The sequence below is a fragment of the Melopsittacus undulatus genome, chromosome 14, assembly GCF_012275295.1.
Source record: "Melopsittacus undulatus isolate bMelUnd1 chromosome 14, bMelUnd1.mat.Z, whole genome shotgun sequence".
NCBI lineage: Eukaryota > Metazoa > Chordata > Aves > Psittaciformes > Psittaculidae > Melopsittacus > Melopsittacus undulatus.
In genome coordinates, this window is record NC_047540.1 from 569015 (window position 1) to 590951 (window position 21937).

General features: G+C 47.2%; 3 protein-coding genes across 4 annotated transcripts; 2 read left to right on the forward strand and 1 right to left on the reverse strand.

Moving 5' to 3' along the window:
- The first annotated feature begins 1773 nt into the window (after positions 1-1773).
- On the forward strand, positions 1774-6799 carry LOC101874052 (zinc finger and BTB domain-containing protein 8A-like). The gene is made up of 4 exons (XM_034069270.1): positions 1774-1998; positions 2698-3677; positions 4878-5047; positions 6269-6799. The coding sequence occupies exons 2-4, from the start codon at positions 2723-2725 to the stop codon at positions 6590-6592; spliced, it is 1449 nt and encodes a 482-aa protein (XP_033925161.1). The 5' UTR covers positions 1774-1998; positions 2698-2722; the 3' UTR covers positions 6593-6799.
- A 1536-nt stretch (positions 6800-8335) lies between these two features.
- On the reverse strand, positions 8336-14041 carry LOC117435864 (protein archease-like). Of its 2 annotated transcripts, none has more exons than XM_034069406.1 (8): positions 13750-14041; positions 12570-12752; positions 11173-11197; positions 10494-10615; positions 10197-10279; positions 9763-9815; positions 9477-9513; positions 8336-9058 (listed from the first exon to the last, which is right to left on the reverse strand). In XM_034069406.1, exons 2-8 carry the CDS (start codon positions 12655-12657, stop codon positions 8972-8974), a joined length of 495 nt encoding a protein of 164 aa, XP_033925297.1. In that variant the 5' UTR covers positions 12658-12752; positions 13750-14041; the 3' UTR covers positions 8336-8971. The 2 variants fall into 2 exon arrangements, with proteins under 2 accessions (XP_033925297.1, XP_033925296.1); XM_034069405.1 differs by having other exon boundaries at positions 12570-12755.
- Positions 14042-14220: 179 nt separating this feature from the next.
- Positions 14221-21639, forward strand: LOC117436985 (histone-binding protein RBBP4). The gene is made up of 12 exons (XM_034069278.1): positions 14221-14351; positions 15007-15154; positions 15712-15857; positions 16996-17169; positions 17580-17695; positions 17845-18005; positions 18124-18250; positions 18374-18451; positions 19549-19625; positions 19740-19797; positions 19894-20004; positions 20551-21639. The coding sequence occupies exons 1-12, from the start codon at positions 14336-14338 to the stop codon at positions 20614-20616; spliced, it is 1278 nt and encodes a 425-aa protein (XP_033925169.1). The 5' UTR covers positions 14221-14335; the 3' UTR covers positions 20617-21639.
- The last annotated feature ends 298 nt before the right edge of the window (positions 21640-21937 follow it).

The window sequence follows — 21937 nt, forward strand, 5'->3', positions numbered from 1 at the left end:
CTCCTTTTCAAGGAGGAAAGTAAAGCTCTTCCAGAGCTGTTCCCACAGGGCTAATTTCCCTGGCAATAACTGATTTGAATGTGTGGCTTTTAGACCTTTGTCAGGTCTGAGGTAGGACCCCTGGTTTTATCTTTAAATGCTAGAGAAGGGTGGATAGAACTGCACTGGTTTCTGGTACTGGATGATCACTCAGAGTGTTTCTGTTCTGGCTCTGCAGAGCCAAATAACACTGGGGAGGTTTAAGTTGTAGTGCAGTGCTGGGGCAGCAGCCTCAGAGGCAGCATCCACGGCTTGACAAAGCCATGGCTGATGGGAGCTTGGCACTGCCCTTCCTCCTCTGGGAGGTGGGATGGAGACACCCAGAGCTCCCCCACGGCCACAGGTCTGATCCCTCTCCAGTTGCTTTTGCTTTTTATTATGTTTTCCTTGTACTTCTTTCATCCTCCTGTTGCTTTGAATGCTCTCGAATACCACTTCGTAATGCATGTTTTGATTCCTCGCTGGTTTTCAATACATCATTCTCCTGAAATTTGCTTTTCCATTCCCTGTTTCATCTAACATTGGAGGGATATCCGCTTCACATGACATTCCTTTTGGATACCTTGACTCCCTGTGCAATTCTGGTGTCTTTGTCCTTTTCTCCTCTCTCTCTGTCCTTTGTCACTACCAGGTGGCCTCTTGGGGACAAGGCATAGCTGTGGACTTGGCAGTGCTGCTGTTCATTGTTGGACTTGATGATCTTAAAGGTCTTTTCCAACCTAGACAATTCATGATTCTTTTTGCTTGGCTTGTGTTTATTGCTGTGTTCATAAAACCACAGTCCAGAGTGAAGACACAGATTTATGGTCCTCTGGTTAGTGTCTCACCTTCAGCTATCTTACTTCCTGACAACTATGGTGCCATCCTTTCAAAGGCTGAATTCAAAACCTTTTCTCTTTCCCCTTTTTCAGGTATTCTACCTGCCACATAAACCTCTGGCTGTGGAGTGATGGTGTAATTCAATAAGCTACTAAGAAAAGCTGATAATACTGTTTAGTTACATCTTTTATATGCTGTTTAACTTAAAAGTACTCCCACACTGGAGTTAGTGTAACCTCTCATCATGTCAGACTCCTGAAGCATGAGAGTCTCATTTAGTGCATCAAGATCTTTAAACATAGTAGCAATACAGAACAAATAACTTTGTAAGGAAGAACTTAGGGAGGAGCAACAGGAACGAGGTTTCTGTATCTTGGCTTTGCTGTTGTAGTGAATGAACCCTTAGCGAGGTTCTTTGCTGCACTCCGACCTGACACTATTGTGCAAGTGGGAAATGTGCTTTCTGTGTTCTGAGCAGGCATTGAGGACTGAGCTGCAGAGGTTCCTTCTCAAAGTCTTTCAGAGATCTCGAGGAGCACGATGTGCAGCATTCCATCATTTAACAGGCACAAGATGCAAAGTGTCTTGTTGTCTAACGGGCATTCTGAGTTGATTTTCCACACAGAAGGAACAAAAAGGACAAACTGTCACTGCACTCCCACTTGCAGTACTTTGCTTTAGGATTAGCTCAATTGCTTGAATACAGAACTTCCCGTTATAAACCTGCTCCTTTATTGAATCATGTACCATATCCAACACAAGGACAGAGGTTTCCCATTCAGGTCGTACCTTCCTTCCCTGCACACAGATATCTGGACTGGGCTTTCCCAGCATTGTCTGCGGGAGGCAACGGTTTCCCGGGCGCCGGGTGGGTGCGGGGCGGGCGGAGGCAGCCCCGGCTGCGGGCGGGCGGGCGGAGGCAGCGCTGGGCTGCGCCTGCAATCGGTGCGTTGCCCCTTTAACTGTGTCCCCGGCCCTCGGGCGGCTCTGTCCAACGCCCACGTCAGCAAATACCTTTTGTTTCTCTCCCGGTCGGGCTCTCGGGGCTGCGGGAGCGGCGCCTCTCCTGCAGCAGCGCCAGCCCCGCCGGGGGCCGGGATCCCGCACCCACCGCCCGCTCCGTCGGATCAGCGGCACCCGGTGAGTGCCCGTTGTGCCGTGCACCGCCCGGTGGGAGCGGGCTGAGGGCGGCGGGGAGCGAGCCCCGGTGCGAGGGCGGCTCCGGGCTCGGCTCGCTCCGGTTCCCGTGCGCTGCGCGCTCCGGGCGCGGCTCCCCCGCGGAGCCCATCGCGGTTTGTGCTGCGCGTTGTCCTCGGCGGGCGCCATTTGCAGCCCCGGGCACGGTAACAAAGGGGTGCGCGGGAGGGGCGGCGGCAGCGCGGGGAGGCCCCGGTCCCGGCGGAGCTCCGGGGATCCCTTTGGAGCCGCATCCGGGGCTCCGGTCCCGCGGGCGGCTCCGCGCCCGGCGCAGCCCTGCCCGGCGGAGCGCAGCGCAGCGCTCCCTGCCCGCAGCAGCGGCGGCGCCGGGCGGCCGAGGGCTGAGCGGCCAATGACGGCTGAGTGACGGCGGCCTCCGCCAATGCCGGCCGAGCCCGGGCCGGGAGGGCTGCGCCCGTCGGGCGCCGCTGCCGCCGCGATGCGCTGGGGCAGAGGCTGCGCCCGCAGCGCCCAGTGCCGGCCCGGGGCTCCGGTAGGCGCCCGGCTGCCGAGGCGGATTTTACCGGCGGACATCGGTAACACGTACGATAGTCATGGTTTTAAACAGAGATCCATTTCTTTAATACCAGTACTGAGCCCAGCAGGTCTAGCTTGTCACGGGTCCCCTTGTTTTTCCTCTAGAACAAGGCTTTAGCTCCCTGCGGGCATGGAGATTTCTTCCCATCAGTTTCACCTCCTGGAGCAGCTCAACGAACAGCGGAAGCAGGACTTGTTCTGTGACTGCGATATCCTGGTGGAGGGGAAGGTCTTCAAAGCACATCGCAATGTGCTCTTTGCCAGCAGCGGCTATTTCAAGATGCTGCTGTCTCAGAGCTCAAAGGAGACGAGCCAGCCGACTGTAGCCACATTTGAGGTCTTCTCCCCAGAGACGTTTATGGTCATCCTGGACTTTGTGTACTCAGGCATATTGGCATTAACTGGTCAGAACGTGATCGAGGTCATGTCTGCTGCCAGCTATCTGCAGATGACTGATATCCTGAATGTGTGTAAGACATTCATTAAGTCATCCCTAGACATTAACGAGAAGGAGAAGGATCGGTACCTCGGCCTTTCAGCCAAAAGCACAAACAGTGACCCTGCCCATCCCACCCTCTATCGCTCCAGGAGGAAAGCAAAGAGCAGCCCCCGGCGCTCCTACTCCCCCCCAGATGAAAAGGCTGCTGCGACGAATGAGAACTCATGGAGCAGCTACAGCAGCTGCCTGTCCTCACAGGTGATCCTGCAGCGGACAGAAGCACAGCTCTCCAAGAGGGGCAGGAAGCCAGGCTCGGCCAAGAGACGCCGCAAGCACCTCGGCCTGGCCCAGAGCCGTGACTTTGAGCAGTGTAAACCCACCAAGGCTGAGAGAGCCGGTGGAACCGGCAGTGCCTCGGACACCAGCCACATCTCTCGTGTGAGAGAGGAGGCTGAATTTGATGCTGAGAATGATGGTGACCGTGATTATGGGTGTCAGGATGGATCGGACACGGTGCCGAAGAGGTGGTCTGTTGCTCATCTTGAACAAGAGCTGTCAAGGACGCCTGAGTTCGCGGAGTTTAAGGCAGAGGAACTATATACCTCAATGCCCAAGATTTTAGGAGTGATGAGTACTTGGAATGAAGGTAAAAAATACAGTTTTGCAAAGTTTGTCTTTACTTGGAAGAATTCAAATCTTTGGAAGAGAATTTGTATGGCTGCATGAAAACCCAAATGATGCCTAGACTCACAGATTGTTTTATCTCCTCGATTGTAGCACCGGAGACTTTAGAGCCAGAGCAGAGCATGAGAATTGCAACCAGAGAGTCTGACTCAGGTGTTCCATGAAATGAGAGCAATGTGTGGCACATTATCTGGACACATGTGGTGGTTAATGAAGCTTCATAAGCTGTAGCTGACCTGGGGACCTGAATTTCTCCCGTGAGATCCCCAGTGCCTGGCAGAGATGGAGGCATTCACCCTAAACACAGCCCCAGGCTGTCACAGCAGCAGGTCCTGTTCTTGACAGGATGCTGCATTCCCTCACAGACCAAACGAGCTCACACTTCACAGCCATTTGGCCATACTACATAAAGCACCTGACTGAAAGCATATGCCCAAATTAAATGTACCTGTAGTTCATTACAATTGTGTAGTTTTAAGACTCTGTGCATCCTGCTATATTGAATAGAGGTTAGAATGTTCAAGCTGTGAACGGTTAGCTGATGGGACAGTCAGATATGATGACTGTAGATAATAGCTGTGTAGTTATGATCATGTGTATCTCTAAAGAATACCTGACTAAGGAAACCCTCTGAAATGGCCATTTAACAAGCTCTGTAAGAAATACTGGGGGATGATATTTGGGGGTGTTTCCTATTTAGTGACAAACCAAAGGGAAAATTAATGAGAGAATCATAGAATTATTTGGGTTGGACGTTAAAGCTCCTCCAGTTCCAACCCCTGCCACGGGCAGGGACCCCTTCCACTGGAGCAGCTGCTCCAAGCCCCTGTGTCCAACCTGGCCTTGAGCACTGCCAGGGATGGGGCAGCCACAGCTTCTCTGGGCACCCTGTGCCAGCGCCTCAGCACCCTCACAGGGAACAGCTTCTGCCTAAGAGCTCAGCTGAGTCTCCTCTCTGGCAGGTTAAAGCCATTCCCCTTGGCCTGTCCTTACAGGCCTTGTCCAAAGCCCCTCTTCAGCTTTCTTACAGCTTTCTTTAGGCACTGGAAGCTACTCTAAGGTCTCCCTGGAGTCTTCTCCAGGCTGAACATGAATCACTTATTTAAACTGAAAAGCAACCAAAGTACTACACAACGAATGACTCCGTGTTTCTCTGTCCCAGGTGACCTACCTCGGATGCGCTTCAAGTGCCCGTTCTGCACGCACACGGTGAAGCGCCGCGCGGACCTGAAGCGGCACCTTCGGTGTCACACAGGGGAGCGTCCATATCCTTGTGATGTGTGTGGGAAAAGGTTCACCCGACTGGAGCATTTACGGAACCACTTCCAAACGGTACAGCACCTCTGTGGGAATCTGGCCTGGAAAACACACAAGGTTTCATTGCTATGGGGTGCTCAGCCATAGAATCATAGACTAGTTAAAATTGGAAAGGACCTGAAGAGCATCCAGTTCCAACTCCTCTGCCATGGGCATGGACACCTCACACTAAACCAGGGCACCCAAGGCTTCATCCAACCTGGCCTTGAACACTGCCAGGGATGGAGCATTCACAACCTCCCTGGGCAACACATTCCAGTGCCTCAGCACCCTCACAGGAAAGAATTTCTTCCTTAGATCGAATCTAAACTTCCCCTGTTTCAGTTTTAACCCGTTACCCCTTGTCCTGTCACTGCAGTCCCTAATGAAGAGTCCATCCCCAGCATCCTTGTATCCCCCTTCAGACACTGGAAGCTGCTCTGAGGTCTCCACTCAGCTTCTCTTCTCCAGGCTGAACAGCCCCAATGTTCTCAGCCTGGCTCCATACAGGAGCTGCTCCAGCCCCTGAGCATCCTCATGGCCTCCTCTGGACTTGTTCCAACAGTTCCATGTCCTTATGTTGAGGGCACCAGAACTGCACACAATGCTCCAGGTGAGGTCTCACAAGAGCAGAGCAGAGGGGCAGGATCACCTCCTTCACCTGCTGGTCACACTGCTTTGATGCAGCCCAGGATACAGTTGGTTTCTGGGCTGTGAGCACACACTGAAGCTGCTCATGTTCATTTGCTCATTGACCAACACCCCCAAGTCCTTCTCCTTGGGCTGCTCTGAATCTCTTCTCTGCCCAACCTGCAGCTGTGCCTGGGATTGCTCTGACCCAGGTGTAGGACCTTGCCCTTGGCATGGTTAAACTGTGTTAGGTTGGCATCAGCCCACCTCACAAGCGTGTCCAGGTCCCTCTGGATGGCATTCCTTCCTTCCCTCTGGATGGCATTCCTTCCCTCCAGTGGATCAACAGAACCACACAGCTTGGTGTCATCGGCAAACTTGCTGAGGGCACACTCAATCCCACTGTCCATGGCACCGACAAAGATGTTGAACAAGAAAGTTTCCAGACCTAATCCCAGGAAAACTGCAGCTCAACTTTAATGATTTGTTGTTTAAATTGGCAAATTCCATTTTCAATTTAATTTTTAAAAAAGAACCTATTTGATGAATTTTCTAAAAATCACATTAAAAAAATAAACTTTTTTTTTTGGCTAATTGCTGACATTTTCCAATTTTCCATCTCTTTAGATACATCAAGCTGGCAAACTGATCTGCAGGAAGTGCAAGCGTCAGGTAACTGAGCTGACAGGGTGCGTGGTTCAGCAGGGAACAAGGCGCTACAGACTGTGCCACAAGTGTCTGGCAGAGGCCAGTTTTGACAGCATTCCCAAGGATTTAGATGCAGAACATTCCCCCGTCTCCTCCGGGAACAAACTTCCCAAGTGGGCTCTGGAGGAGGAACAGAAATCGGATGCAGGGACAATGGAGGAACCGTATAATCTGGTTGTTCGCCATGTTAATGATGATGGTCCAGGGGAGGAAGATGAAAAGGTGAAACCAAATCTGAGGTAGATCTGTTTGTTCCTGTTGTAGTCAAGATTAAATTACTTGTGTGCTACCAACTAATGCTGGGTTATTGCTTCCATGAAAATGAAATATTGCTCCAGTTCTAATATGAGGGGCAAAATACAGGCTATGAATGAGTTGGTGTCTACTTACAGACACACAACAGTGAACTGCTTCTAAACGTCACCCAGAGAGTACTTACTGGTTTAGGTTTCATCTCAGAGCTCCTGACAATGGAAGTGAACAGGGCTGCCAGCTGAAACCTGTCACTGCTGTATGAGTGGAACCGGCTGAATTCCAGGTCCGGTTTATAGTATTTAAGGAATGTTAAAAAAGGAGTGTTTTTCTAGCAAATTCCTGTCACCGTACCTGCCAGCAGAGCACTTCCTGTACTCAGCTGTGACTGGTGGTGCCTCAGCCCTTGTACGAAGTTAAACTTTAACTACATTGATCTCCCGTTCCCGAGGCCCGGCCATGAGGAACAGACTCACCTCAGCCCCGGCCGCCCTCAGCCTCTGTGGAGATCAAAGCCGCCGCAACTCGACGCCTGATTGGCTCATCCCAGTCACCTGACCCCGGGCCAGCCAATGAGGTGTCAAAGCCGGCGCTGAGGGGCGGTCGCTGCGCTGTGCCGGGCTGAGGGGAGCAGGAGCGGCCGCCATGACAGTCACGGCCGTGCTGAGGGAACACCTCGGCTGAGCACCCCCCCGTGAATATTGTCCTTATTTCTGTTATCAAATGGGCATATTCTTATCTTTATGTGCAGAAAAGTCTGCTCACCTCAGCAGAGAGCAAAGCACTTGGTTCATTGGTGTTAAAACTCCACTGGCCAAAAGTACTCACACACAAATCATTATAATCGTTCCAGTCCAAGTTTTATTTCAGCATTGGAGCTTTCTCAGAAAATAAAAGGGATTTTAGGCCTTAATCTTCACAATATGGTTATAAAGCCATGTCTGTTTAAGATGGCTTTATAACAAAGATGAGACACTACCTCGAGGGGAGGCACTTGCAGCACCAACAGAGAGGAGCGGAGCCTGACGCACTGCTCGCCTTTAACAATCATTTGCCATCCTGTGATTTAAAATAAAGCACTCATTTAATCATTTGTGATTAATGTCAATGCAGTGAAGTCCATAATCCTTTGACGTGAAAGGATTGGCTGTGTTGTCCTTTCTAAAGGAAGACAAGGAAGCTGATCCAAATCATCTGCTTTCTAACACAAGGTTTCACCACAGTTGGGAACAATCCCTCCAAATCTGGAGCATCCCTTTCATAGACGGCAGCAAAGCTGCCTACTTCTTAGTAATAACAGCAAGCTAATACTTGCCATTAGGATTCTATGTATGTATGTATTAGGATTCCCTATGAAGACAGGCCAAGAGCATTGGGGCTGTTCAGCCTGGAGAAGAAAAGCTGCATGGAGACCTCAGAGCAGCTTCCAGTATCTGAAGGGGCCTATAAGGATGCTGGGGATGGACTCTTCATTAGGGACTGTAGTGATAGGACAAGGGGTAACGGGTTGAAACTTAACCAGGGGAAGTTTAGACTGGATCTAAGGAAGAAATTCTTTACTGTGAGGGTGCTGAGGCAGTGGAATGGGTTGCCCAGGGAGGTTGTGAATGCTCCATCCCTGGCAGTGTTCAAGGCCAGGTTGGGCAGAGCCTTGGGTGCCCTGGTTTAGTGTGAGGTGTCCCTGCCCATGGCAGAGGGTTGGAACTGGATGCTCTTTCCAACCATACTATTCTATGTATGTGGTCACTTGCTTTAGCATTGCATGTGGGAATTTATTTACAGCAATTCAGCACCACCTGCTGGCATGACTTTGTTTGAAGGTAGAGGTGGGGTGGGTTGGTTTCCATCAGTATGGTTAAACTGTCCTTTCAATTGTCCAAAATTTGTCTACATTAAATCCCGACCCACTGCAAGGGGTTTGGACCCTTTATATAAAATACGGAGGAGGGATTGCACCTCAGAATCTGAACACTTAGATCTACAAATGAAATCATGTAGTTGAACAGATCTGCCACCCTACAAAAAGGCAGTATTTTAGCTAGCAGCTCCACTAATTTCTCTATTTGGTTTATACAGCACATATAGCATGTGTCAGCCTTAAAAGCTGACTACCAGCATTCCTGAGAGGCTCTAAAACCCTATAGTTCTCTCTCTTCTCAACATTCCCCCAAACCCTGACTAGTTATTTTTCCTGGCATGCAGGTATTTCTCTGTCTCACCATCCTCAAGTCAAAACACAGGCTGACATTCCCTGCAATTACTCCCTTCAGTTTGTGGCTTTAGTTGGCTAATTCCTTTGTTACTTCCATGGCATTAAAGAGGCTTTTGCCAGCCAACGACAAGTATTCACCGGACCACGCTTTTCTTGCTTTAAATATCAATGATGACAAAGACTTCTGGCTTTTCATCTTCACAGATCTGCATGGCTGAGTAAGTTATGGCTTTGACCTCTGTGCCCTAGAGAAAGAAGACACAAGAGCATGGATATTCTAAATGACATTGCATGTAGTAGTTCATATCAATACTCAGTATTGATCACCTTCTATAAATGCTATCCGGTTTAATAGCTTTTCCTCCCCAGAAAGCTGTAGCTGTATTTGCTCTGATGAGCAAGAAAGTTGGCACACTAATGCAAGGGCTTGGCCAGCCCAGTGAATAAGTAACTCTTCCCTTACTTGCCTCTTGAACAGTACAAATTCCTCCTCTTACCTCTGATAGAACATGAATATTTCCCATGCCAATACTTAAGTTTAGTGCCTTGCCACCCCTCAGATGTGAGTAGATCTCTGGAGAACTTGGAGGTCTGCTTTAAAAGACACCACACCTCCCCATCCCAGCCCTAAAATGCCAAAGATGTACAGATGAATCTGCATACCTGAGGGTGTTTGGGTAAAGAGAACTCTTCTCCCCACCTTTAAAGGCAAAAAGAAGAGAGGTGGTTGGAATTTGGGTAATATTTACTAAATGTTGTAATTAATTTCATTGATGAGCATAGGACAGTGAGATTTTCATTTCAAGCCTCAAAGGAAGAAAAGCCCAAAGTCTACTTTTCAGAAATCATCAGTGAACTGCACGTCACAGCACTGCAGAGTGTTAGTCTTAAGGCAACGTGCATGTTTTCAGTAACCATATTCATTACTCATGTCATCATTTAAGCTCACCCAATTGATCTTATTTTGAATTGCATTCGGTCAATGTAAAGCACTTTCACCTCCTGCAGAGAAAGCGAGAGGAGAAACATGTCAGTATCACCTTCAACCTTTCAGGCCTAAATTCTCAGTAAATTCCATTTACAAGGGTTATATTCCACTGTTAGATGGAATCTGAAGCAGCCTCACAGAGATACATTGCTACTTGGAACATGGGAGGCAGCAGAGCCATGTAACAGCAGCTCTGTAATAGTAAATTGGTGTTTGTGGTAAGGAAGCTTAACAGTTTGCTTCTCAAGTCTTTCTGCCCTGACGTTTTCAATTCTCCATGTGTTGTGCTGAAGTGATCTGTTGTGTCCCTTTTTCTCCTAAAGCAATACTGAATTCAGAGCTGGTATTATCAGAATAGCCTCAATCTACAGATGGAAAAAGATCAGAACACTTACCCTGGGTATAAAAAACTCATTAGCACTGAATTTATACAGCCACTCATCCAAGAAGTGGAAGAGAAGAGACAACATGTCATGGCCTGTGGGGTTGAAGCAGAGAGGACTGTCAGTTGACTCCTGGCAAGAATGCCCAAATGTTTTTAAGACTACACATCAGGTGTCCTGCTTATGCTCTATTAGAAGATTCGGCTCAGTGATGCTTAAGTAGATTCTAACTAACTGCAACAACACTACATGTAAAACTCTGGTACCTTTCTACCCCCGGGTTCATAAGAGTTCCAATGAAGCATTTACCTTCTGCCTCCACCTCTACTGTATCCACAGGTTCCACAGTCTCTGTATCAGTCATGTAGCCAAACATGGCCATAACACACTGCTCAAAGGCCTCTTCCAAAGTGTCTCCCCAGGCATGTAGCCTAAAAAGACAGGGGATAATTTACCAGACTGTAACAAGAAAAGAAATCCCAAAGTAATGTGCTGGTGAGCTATCAGAACATGGGAATAAATGCAGAGCAAGGGAATGAACAGAAGTACTTGCTTTGCTATACCTATGCATTTGGGCAGATTACAGACAGTTTCTGAGTTTCTTGGGAAGATATGGAAAATAAATGTTGTCAGACCTCAAGAAAGTTCTTTTCTGATATGGTTACTTATATAAGTCTATAAAAGTGAACTACTCAGAAGAAATTTGGTTCAAAAGATACTAAAAGGAGACTTCAAAAGACATTTCCAAGCAACAGAGGGTTAATCAGGAATATTACAATTCCTTAACTGTAGGAATATTCCACTAGAGAGGAAACCAAGCTTGATTCAGTGCTCCCAAAAGCAAAACCAAAATTGACCATTGAAAACCCCAGAGTGTGTAATTTCATAATTCCATAGAGTGTACATCTGCAAGCAGACTTCCACAGTTACTCCAGACTTACAGCAGTGGAAACAATCCAACTATTTTATGGAGAAACCCCATACTTACTGCACATCTGCTGTGTGATCCAGGTCTGAGGGGGAAAGAAAAGGAGAAGGCATGAGATCACCAAACATAGTTAAAAACGAGGATTAAAAAAACCCCAGAAAATCAGATCCTGTTGTTAGAACCTTTTATATTCATTTTCAGATGTGAAATGGGGATTAGCTGCTTGGAAGTAGATGAGAAAAAGCACAGGTAGAATCTTGGATTATTTTTGCCAAGCAGAAAATCAGTGCTTAAAGTAATCATGCCAGTGCCTTTCGTGTACAGCACTGTGTGCAAATGATAGCGCCTGCAACACAACAGGCTTCTACATGTTAACTGCAAGAAAAGGGAACTTTAACCAGGAGTAAAGAGGCTTTGCTGAAGTCTGCAGGTCTGGAAGTTATTCATGCAGAGGATGAGATTTGCAAATACTTCCAGCTCAGTGAAGAAATTTAACTGTCCACACCCAAAAAACACCCATTATGCTAAAAGGAGACTTTAAAACCATACAAAATAGAAGGCAATCTTCACTAGAAAGGTGGGATTAACATCCCAAGCGTGTCTCAAGTTTTACATGAACATCACTTATATTCACTCAGAGGAATGAAAGAAATACAAAATTCCCCCAGGTTGACAGAAACAGAGCTAACTTGGCATGTAAAATTCATGCCACACCATGATCACTGACTGAAAGGCTCTTCTGGTGCTGGTTAGATCCTTCACACACTATTAATGGATTCTCAACAACAGTCTCTAAAGCAAACAAATTCCAGGGGATGTAAAAGAAGAATAAAACCTCTTCCAGTTATGGAAGCAGCGTGACTATTGTAGTAGGTCACTGTATTTCTGCACTGCTATCAGAGATCTGAACGCATCCTAAAAATACATATTCTAACAGCAACAGACACTGTCCCTCCAGACACCACTGAAATAGAAAGCACTCAGACACTGAGTGGGCTCCTGCCTTAAGCCAGCCCTTGGGCTGCCACCCACTGGCTTGACATCTTCTTAGAAGACATTCCAGGGGTGGGGAAAGGGAGAGATAATGATCTTGAAGTAAAGCATGTAGGAGTGAAAACACCCCAAAGAACACCAGCATGCTCCTGAATGACTCTTCCTAGATGAGATTAGAGAAATGTCCTCCCTTGCTAAGGAACAGCTTGAAAGGGGAAAGTTTTCAAGGTGAGACTTAACCCATTTATTTTTATCATGCTTTCTTTAGCACCCATAACAAGAAAGGCATTTATTTGTGATAAACAGTAGATCGCTCATTTCTATTAATTCAGCTCCAGATGCATCCCACAGTCTAAACACACACAACACTGGCATATTAAGAAACCCCACGTGTGCCTAAAAAGCAGACCCTGCTGCTTTCCTTCCCCTCCCTCTCGCCATCACACTGTCACATGGACACTCACATTCATACTTCTTGGTGAGTGGTGGGTATTTGGCTTTGATGGCCTTCTGCTCCTCGGTCAGGTTGTAGTCCCTCTCATCAGCTGCCATAGCTGCGGGGCTGGAATCACGCTCCTCACTTCCTGGTGCACGGAAGCATGGCCCCACCTGCCAGCGCTTCAATCCTGCCTCACTTCCTGGTGATGCTGCTGCAGAGAAGGGAGAATGGCTGCTCAGGGTGGTTCCTGGTAGCAGATGGTCATGCATCTACACAGGCTCTTGTATTCAAACCAAGATCCTAATGCTGTGTTCAGTTGTTCGCTCTCGAACCTGTCACCTGGGGAAGCTCAGGTTCAGCTCTGCACCATTTGTTGGTTATGTGCAGGCACAGTTCTTCCTCCTGGTTGTGTACAACACCAAGAATTTCACTCATCCTCAACAAAACGAATAACGAAATGTAACTAAACATCATTTTTCATTAGAGAAACAGCACCAGTCTAGCTTTCTCTTAGGACAAGGGTTGTATTTAACCCTTCACACCCAGAAGCACACGCATGGCAAATACAAGCATTGCACAGTGCTGCAGTTTCCCTGTGCTCCTTTCCTTGCAGAACACATTTGTGGCTTTACCTGAAACCCCAACCATAATGAACTTCATCAAATCTCCATTTAAAAGTCTCATTCTCAGGCCGGATCCATGCAAGCTTTCATCTGTCAACCTAACACATAAACTGGAAAACCTGATTAACTTGAGGCTTGCTAATTCTCCTCAGATTTCCAGATATAATAACTACTTCATTTCTTTTTGGTGTACTCTTAAGATTTATCCCCAGCTGAGCTCAGGACTTCCCCAAATAATGCAAATGACAGATTTACAGATAACACATAGCACCAAGTCTGCTTTGAATCACCCCTGGTTCTTATTCTGAGGCTCAGAAATGACTGTGGAGGATTTCCAGTTGAACATCGAGGTACCTCACAAAGAGAAGCCTGAACCGCAGACTCCAGTGCTTCTCTTGGGGAATAAACCCACGTTTAGCAGTAATAAACACGTTTTTGATTTAAAACCTATTAAATCTTGACTGTGGGCAGTCAGATCCACCACCGACCACCCCAGGTTACCCACAGCCACATCCCAAGGAGCTCGCTACTGCACTTGAAGCGAAGCAGCGACAGAAAAGGAAGCTATTACTGATTACATACAATTAATAACGCAAAAGCAGCTTGAGGATACTCCGGAGGCGCCTGGGCAGCCCTGTGGGGAGGGCCAGGCCGCGGCCCCACACACGCACCGATCTGGTCCGGTCCGGTTGGGTCCCACACGGTCTGCCCACGGCTGTGGTGACCGGAGGAAGCCGCTGCCGCAGCCACGGCCCCTTATGGCTCCCGGCCCCGGTTCCCTCCCCGGTGCCGTCCCTCAGCGCCGGGCGCTGCCGCTTTAAGAGCGAGCGAGGCCCCTCCGGAAAATGGCGGCTCCCAGGGGAGCCTCCTCAGCACCCGGCCACCCCACCACGTGACCGCCGGGCGCGCTCTCTACCCCCTTGTCCCCGCCCCTCGCTCCTCGCCGATTGGCTGCCGCCGCCCGGCGGCGGGCGGTGATTGGCTGGCGTTGGCGCGCGAAGGGGTGCGCGGCGCCGGAGCGGCACGCAGCAGGAGCAGGAAACAATAGAGCCGCGGCCGGAGGGTCCGAGCCCGGAGCGGAGCCACCGCCGCCCGCTGAGCCCAGCCCGGCACAGCCCGGCCCCGTCCGGCCCCGAGCCCCCAGCCCCGCCGCTGCCCCCGCCCCGCCATGGCGGACAAGGAAGGTAGGGCTCACGGCACGGTGTAGGCCTCGCGGCGCGGCCTGCTCCGTGAGGCGCGGCCGCCGGGTTGTGGGGAGCGGGACCGGCGCTCGTCGGGCTCCGCTTGTGAGAGGGCCCTGCCCGGGGCAAGGCTTCTCCGCCCGCCCCCTTCCGATCCGGTCGCATCGCACCGGGCCCGGTGTGGCCGCCGCTGTAGTGCGGACAAAGGGGGGTCAGTGGGAGGCCGCTGCGCGTCCGCTCCTCTGGTACCGTGGTGCAGATGGGGAGGGAATAGGGCAGCAGAAGGAGCTTTGGGAGCCGGCGGCGGCACCTGAACCGGTCCTTTCCTGCCCTCCTGCATTTACACTTCGCGATTCCGGTTTCTGCCTCCTCTTGTGCCCCGAGTGTCAGAATCTCATTAGGATGAGCTGATGAAATTTGGCTTCGTTCGTGGCAGTTCCCAGCCTTACAGCCAGCAACAAGGGCTGGCATGGGCAGCAGGGGGGCTTGCATCATCTATGAGTGTATATGGCACCAGTTAATGGGGGAGAATAGTGGAATATAGAGTAGAAAACAGCAAAGCAGAGTGTGATGTAGTTGGCTCTCTAATCAATTGCCCGCTCACAGATAATGTGCATAAAGGCTAATCTGACACATTGTTCTTTTACTAAACCTTTAGCAGCCTTTGATGATGCGGTGGAAGAACGTGTGATCAATGAGGAGTATAAAATATGGAAAAAGAATACCCCTTTCTTGTATGATTTGGTAATGACCCATGCTCTGGAGTGGCCCAGCTTGACTGCGCAGTGGCTGCCTGATGTAACCAGGTAAACTCAGCCTTTTCCTCCTTTTTTCAGCAGAATCAATAGTAAATCTAGGTTCACTTTTTGTTAGAGTAAGGCTGTTTCTTTCTGCCTTAATCACTTTTTGTGTCCTTGCCTTGCCAACAAGTTGAGGACTGTGAGCAATAGAGGTTTCTTCTGTGTTTCATGCATCGGAGTTCTGTGGTTTTCCTCTTCCAGCTTCACCCTTTAATAAGCAAAAACTTCCTAAACCCCAGAACTAGATGTGATTTCTGTACAGCCACCGTTTTGACCTGAGCTTCCATAATAATGTTCTCCTTGCACTGAGCATCCAGCCCCCTCAGAGCTGTGCTCAGGAGGAGCTGCTAAGGTCTCAGGGGAAGGAATGCTGCTCTATCAGTGTTGTGCTGTAGGAATTTTAGGTTAAGATCTTGAATTCCAATAAGTGATTTCCTCTGGAAGATGTGACTTTGGAGCAGAACAGTGCTAACTTTAAAGACTGTTATTAGTCAAACCCTGTTGTAATCAGCTCAGTGTTTGTATAACCCTCTTTTGCTCTTCATGTAATTCTTCCTTTGCAGACCTGAAGGCAAAGATTTCAGCATTCACCGACTGGTCCTTGGGACCCACACTTCAGATGAGCAAAATCACCTGGTGATAGCCAGTGTGCAGCTGCCTAACGATGATGCACAGTTTGATGCTTCACACTATGATAGTGAGAAAGGAGGTAAAGGACCCAAGATTTGAGCGTGTTTGTCTTTTCTTAAAGTTCAGGCAGCAAAGTTCAGAGTTTACTTCTAAACTAACCCATTTATTTCTAAGTGGTACCTGACTTACAGTCAAAAACCATAATATTTGTGCACTATATAATGTCTCAATAATGATGAAGAAAGAAGGTGGCAGGCTTGTTGCAGAAGTGTGCATGTGGGGGGAAACCTCACCCCTCCCCGTTTCTCATCACAGATTGACACTGAATTTCATGGAGTGCTGCTGCTTGGTATTTTAGTTACCACTTTTGCATTACAGACGCTCTCCAAGTGAGAAAGTCACTCCTGTAAAAGCATATTTTCTTTCAGAGGAGTATAGTATTTCACATGTTCTGCTCTTGTCTGGGTTCTGCTGCCTGCTGGCTGTGCCAGCTCTCTTGGATAAAAGGTTACTGTGTTTTGTTTGGTATCGCAGACTTGAATTTGATGCTTTCTGTGGGCTTAGTTGGCTGTCAGCATCACTGCAAGTTCACCATCTCTCATGTTTACTTGGTTGAATCAGTCTTTCTACTTGGTAAAAGTCCTTAATGATCCAATGTTTGCTCTTTTTGCTGGAAGTCTGGGTTATTGCAATTAACATTGCTAGGGTTTTGCTGTGCAATTCTGTGGAATACTGAATTACTGGCACTAAGTAATACTGAATTACTTAGAAAGATAAGGCAGCTTTAGCAAGCCTTATTCCAGTCCCATTTCTTACAATGTGGCGCAATAGTTTCTTTTTAGCAGAACTTTGTGTATTCTGAAATGCTGATTTGTGTTATATTTGAAAGGGAATTAACAAAACATCTGTTTTCAAATTTACAGCACATCTTCATTACAGATTAGAGTTTTGGACAGAAGACATTTGGGGCTTGTGGTGTTAAAGTTGAAAGAGTAGAATATTTTCAGGGAAAAAAGGGCTTTGACTTGGTAAAAGTCCTGATATTTTGATGTTACAAATAGAGATGTTTAAAACAACATCCAATTGAAAATGGGATTCTGCCTGTTAGAACTGTTCGTTCAAAATAGGTGCTTGGTAGTACCAGTGACTGGGTCGTGGATGTTTGTCTTGGTCTGAAACTGGCTTCTTATTTACAACTCCTGAATTCTTCTTTCCAGAGTTTGGGGGCTTTGGATCAGTCAGTGGAAAAATTGAAATTGAAATCAAGATAAATCACGAGGGAGAAGTGAACAGAGCACGTTACATGCCACAGAACCCGTGCATCATCGCCACGAAGACTCCATCCAGTGATGTCCTTGTCTTTGATTACACCAAACACCCTTCTAAACCAGGTGTCTGCTTCTTTATTATGCCTGTGCTTCAGAGGTCAGCCAGCCCTTCCTTAGGCATGGGTGATGTAGTGAAAAAGAGGTTCTTTGACTCCTGTAGATAGTGTAGCACTAATTTAGACTGGACTGACTGCTTCTGGACCATCCAGACACACACACACAAATAGGCAGCTTGGAAAAATCTGCAATGTGCTTTTATTAAGCTGAGAAGACAACTGAGTTGTCTCAGTGTATTCTGTTTTAATGAGGTGATTTTTCAGCCAGAGAAAATGCTCAAAAGGTAGAGAGAGAGAGATCCTGTTGAAAACATCAAAGTAAAGTTTAGTAAAGCACAATGAAACTCAATGGTTGGTATTCAAGGATGTGCTGGGAATTATACTAGGTGCTAGAGTTTTCACACTGTCTCTTTACAGACCCTTCTGGAGAGTGTAACCCTGATCTGCGTCTTCGTGGACACCAGAAGGAAGGTTATGGGCTGTCATGGAACCCAAACCTGAGCGGGCATTTGCTTAGTGCTTCTGATGATCATGTGAGTACTTGATATGGAGTTGGGGTACAACCTGCACCAAGCATCCCTTGGCAAAGGTCAAAACCAGTGCATTTTTTGAGGGGGAGGAGGTGAGGAGAGTGTCTCCTTCAAAGACAAATCATTTTAACTGTTTTTTATATGTTTTAAAGACCATTTGCTTGTGGGATATTAGTGCTGTTCCAAAGGAAGGCAAAGTGGTGGATGCAAAGACCATCTTCACAGGGCATACAGCAGTAGTGGAAGATGTATCTTGGCACCTGCTCCATGAATCTCTTTTTGGATCTGTTGCTGATGATCAGAAGCTCATGATGTAAGTGGGGTAGCATCTTCAGAAACTGAGTTCTTCTGTCTCTCTTGCTTTCCTATCTGCTCCTCAGTAAAATGGGATATAAATCTTTGTTTCAGTTCCATGTTTTTTCCTCTTACAGTTGGGATACTCGGTCAAACAACACTTCCAAACCTAGTCATTCAGTGGATGCTCACACAGCTGAAGTCAACTGCCTCTCTTTCAATCCCTACAGTGAGTTTATCCTGGCTACAGGATCAGCTGATAAGGTACTTGAACTTGGATACCTTGACCTTGGAAGTTCAAGCTGATACCTTGAACTTGGAGCATGATTAGCTTCTGGTGACTGAGTGGTTACTTCAATGAAAAATGGCTTTCTCCTTTTTTCCTAGACTGTTGCTTTATGGGACTTGAGGAACTTGAAACTAAAACTGCACTCGTTTGAATCACACAAAGATGAAATATTTCAGGTATAGCAACATGTCTTTGTCTTTTGTGCACGTAGTTCTACTTAGCTGTCTGCAAAAATGAAAACCATGGTTTTCTACTCCATGTTTTTATTAAATGCACTTAAACCCTCTTACATTCTTCTTATCTCCTTATAATTTTGTGGCTTGTTGGGGAGCTGGATAGTGCTTTCTTGGTGGGGGGAGAGCTCCAGTACAGGTAAGAGTGCCCAGCAGGCCAGGGGCAGACTAACAAGGAGCTGGTGTAGAGCTTTAACCACCCAGCAGGGTGAGATGCCAGCAGCACTGAGTACATGTGAATTATTCATGGCAGCAGATTGAAGCAGGGAGGCACAATGAAATGGCTGCAGTGTTTTCAGCTGCTCAGCTTGGTCCTGTTGGAAGGCTTTAGCCAGACCCATTCAAGGGGATCACTGGAACATTCTGTGACAATGAACAATTGCTAATTTTGCTGGTGTAAATATAGAATGTTAGCATCATGGGTAGCACGTGCAGAGCAGATACAGTATTTCCATCTCATGCCTTACTCAGAAGAGAAATATGCAGAGATTTTTTTGTAGAAGGATTACTAGTTAATCCTAGTGGTTACCCCTAAATAAAATTACACATGGAATTCTGAAATGTGGAGGTAGTGTGCAGAATGAGGTGTTCTGTTCTAATCCTGTGATCCTATTAAATGCTGTGTTTCGGAGAGATTTAGCTCTAGCAGAAGGACTAAATGTGAGGTTTTAGGCAGTTCAGCTTAATAACTGATTTCTTTTCATGTGTAAACTGTACCTTCTCCTTAAGGAATCTGTAGTTTATATTTGTGCAGTCCTCACTAAGGTAAGGGACAGCTCCTGCCCTTGAGAGTTGTTTGCACTTTGTAACACGTAGCTTGTGTTAGAGGAAAGGTTCATGTGGTACCTTTTTGATGTTCAAATGCCTTGTTGGTGTATGAATGTCCATAAACCTGTGTTAAGAGTGTTATTATTGGACACACCAATTTGAATTTTCACAGAGCTTTCATGGTACAAAGTACAGTGGTGTTTGTTGTGAATGTCTGTCACGTTACAGCTTCTCCAAACTAACTTCCTTCCTAAATTCATCCTTGCCTGTAGGTTCAGTGGTCTCCCCACAATGAAACTATCCTGGCTTCCAGTGGCACCGACCGCAGGCTAAATGTCTGGGACTTGAGGTAAGTCCCAAATGACTCACGTTGTCCTGACAAGGTGATGTTAGGAATTGCATCACACTGCAAAAGCTGAGCAACCAACCCCTCACCTTTCCATTTTCCTCTCTTTTTAAACAGTAAAATTGGAGAAGAGCAATCCCCTGAAGATGCTGAGGATGGTCCCCCAGAGCTGTTGGCAAGTCTTTTGAATCTCACTATTTTGGTCTATTACTCATCTTTGCAATGGAAATTTGAAAACATTCCCTACTTTTTTTTCTATCCCCAATGCTAGTTTATCCATGGGGGTCACACTGCAAAGATCTCAGACTTCTCCTGGAATCCCAATGAGCCCTGGGTAATTTGTTCTGTATCAGAAGATAATATCATGCAAGTCTGGCAGATGGTAAGTTGTTTGGGAAGGGGCAGGAAGTGGCAGGTGAGAGATGCTGTTTTGCTGCCTGGATTTCAGCATCCCTGGGTTTATTTGCAGCTCTTGGAATTAGCACTGCATGAATCTCAAAGGGGCAGTGAAATCCACTTTAGGTTTGGCTGAAACAGTGGTTTACAAATACTTAGTTGGGGGGTTTTATCTACAACTGGGTTCACAGGGGCTTTGTTCCTACAGTTCTTGTGGAAGATGCTGCTAAGTGAAAGATCTCATAAATGTACAGGAAATAGTCTGTTCATTGAAGTAAATCTTGCAATGCTTTAACAAGGCAGATTTCCACAAGCTACAGTAACTTACAGGAGACTTAAATGTTTTGGAGATGTGGCTGTTCTGTAAAAGGATCATTTGTTTTACTTCTTTAATGTAAATGGCCTTGAGGAACCAGGGATGGGTGATACCTGCAGGTGAAAAGCTGCTGCTTTTTGAACAGTTCCAGCAGACGGAATCCCATTTGCTGCTGTGGGAAATGCTTCTCCAGATCCTCCATCTCTTGTCTTGCAGGCGGAGAACATTTATAATGATGAAGACCCTGAAGGAAGTGTGGATCCAGAAGGTCAAGGATCCTAGATGACAACTTTTTCCCTCTTTCTAGTCTTTTTCCTTCTCTTCCCTCTCAACCCTGATATTGACTTAACACTGGTTTTGAGACACACGTAGACTTTGTGTTCAGCCATCCTTCTGTAGATAGCATCAACAGGCTTTTTAACCCAGCCCCTGAGGGCTTAGCCCAGTGCAACAGCCACCATGCTGTAGCTCCTCAGCCATATTCCTCTTGCACATAGGGCTGGCTGTCCCATTTTCACTGCCTTCATCACACGGAGCAGAATTGGTTTTTGTTGGTTTTTCTTCTGTCTTTAGCTTGCTACAGCTGCAGACTTTTGTCTCATTTGAAAGGTTAAATCAGTAGAGCTACCAGAGTGTGCTTGAGCCAATGGAGATGATACAAGAGTTAATCCACTGGCAGGTCAGAGTGTGGAAGGTGTCATCCTCTTCAGTACAACTCTGAAATCTTAGGATTCCTTTAATCTGTACCTTGTGGATTTTCCTGCCTCTGCAGATACAGACTTGCAGATTCTGACTTGAACTGAAGTTGAATTTCTTCCTTTGTCTTTTGGTCTCTACTGATGATTCTGGGTTTTTCATTCCTTCCTTCCTTTCCCTTTTCTCCCATCTGCTGGGTGACAGCAGGTTGCATTCCTTAGCTATTCCTGCAGAGCATCATTCACCTTCCATGTGTTTTGCTCTATTGTGTGTTTCTTGAGCTGTGTTTTCACTTCTATTTCTTTCCTTTCTGTGAAATGGTTTTTAAAACTTGGGGCCCCCAAGTTGTAAAGATGTCTGTTTTTACCAGCTGATGTACCACAGATGGCATGCCCGGTACCCTCCAACACCATTGGTAGCTGGTATGTGTAAAGCAAATGAAACATGGATGAGCTACTTGTTTTAGGAGTTAGTCCTTGACCACTAGTTTCTGCACATCTTCACTAGGGTGTCCTGTCCACCAGCAGCCTGTTACTCTCCATGCTCCTCATGACTAACTGCGTGTAAGTGCTTCAGATGGAATAAATTTTTCTACGTAAGTGCTGTGAAGCTTTGGGCTGATGTTTTTGTTGGGTTGATGTTTTCCTTCTGCCTTAAACTCCCTTTGTGGAGAGGAAAATGCACCTCTTCAGGAAGCAGAGTGTGAGCTCTGCCTGTGTGCGTGTGTGTCCTGTGGGACAGGGGGCTGGTACAGACATCCCTGTGTTTGTACCATGTGGATGCTTCTTCCCCTCTTGTTTCCACTGCTCTCTGTGTGAAATGAGGACTTAATATCCACAAGTTTCCACTGTATTGAGGTGTTGCTTCCATCTGGAGCGTGCTGGATTTTGGGTCTGCCTTTAGCCCT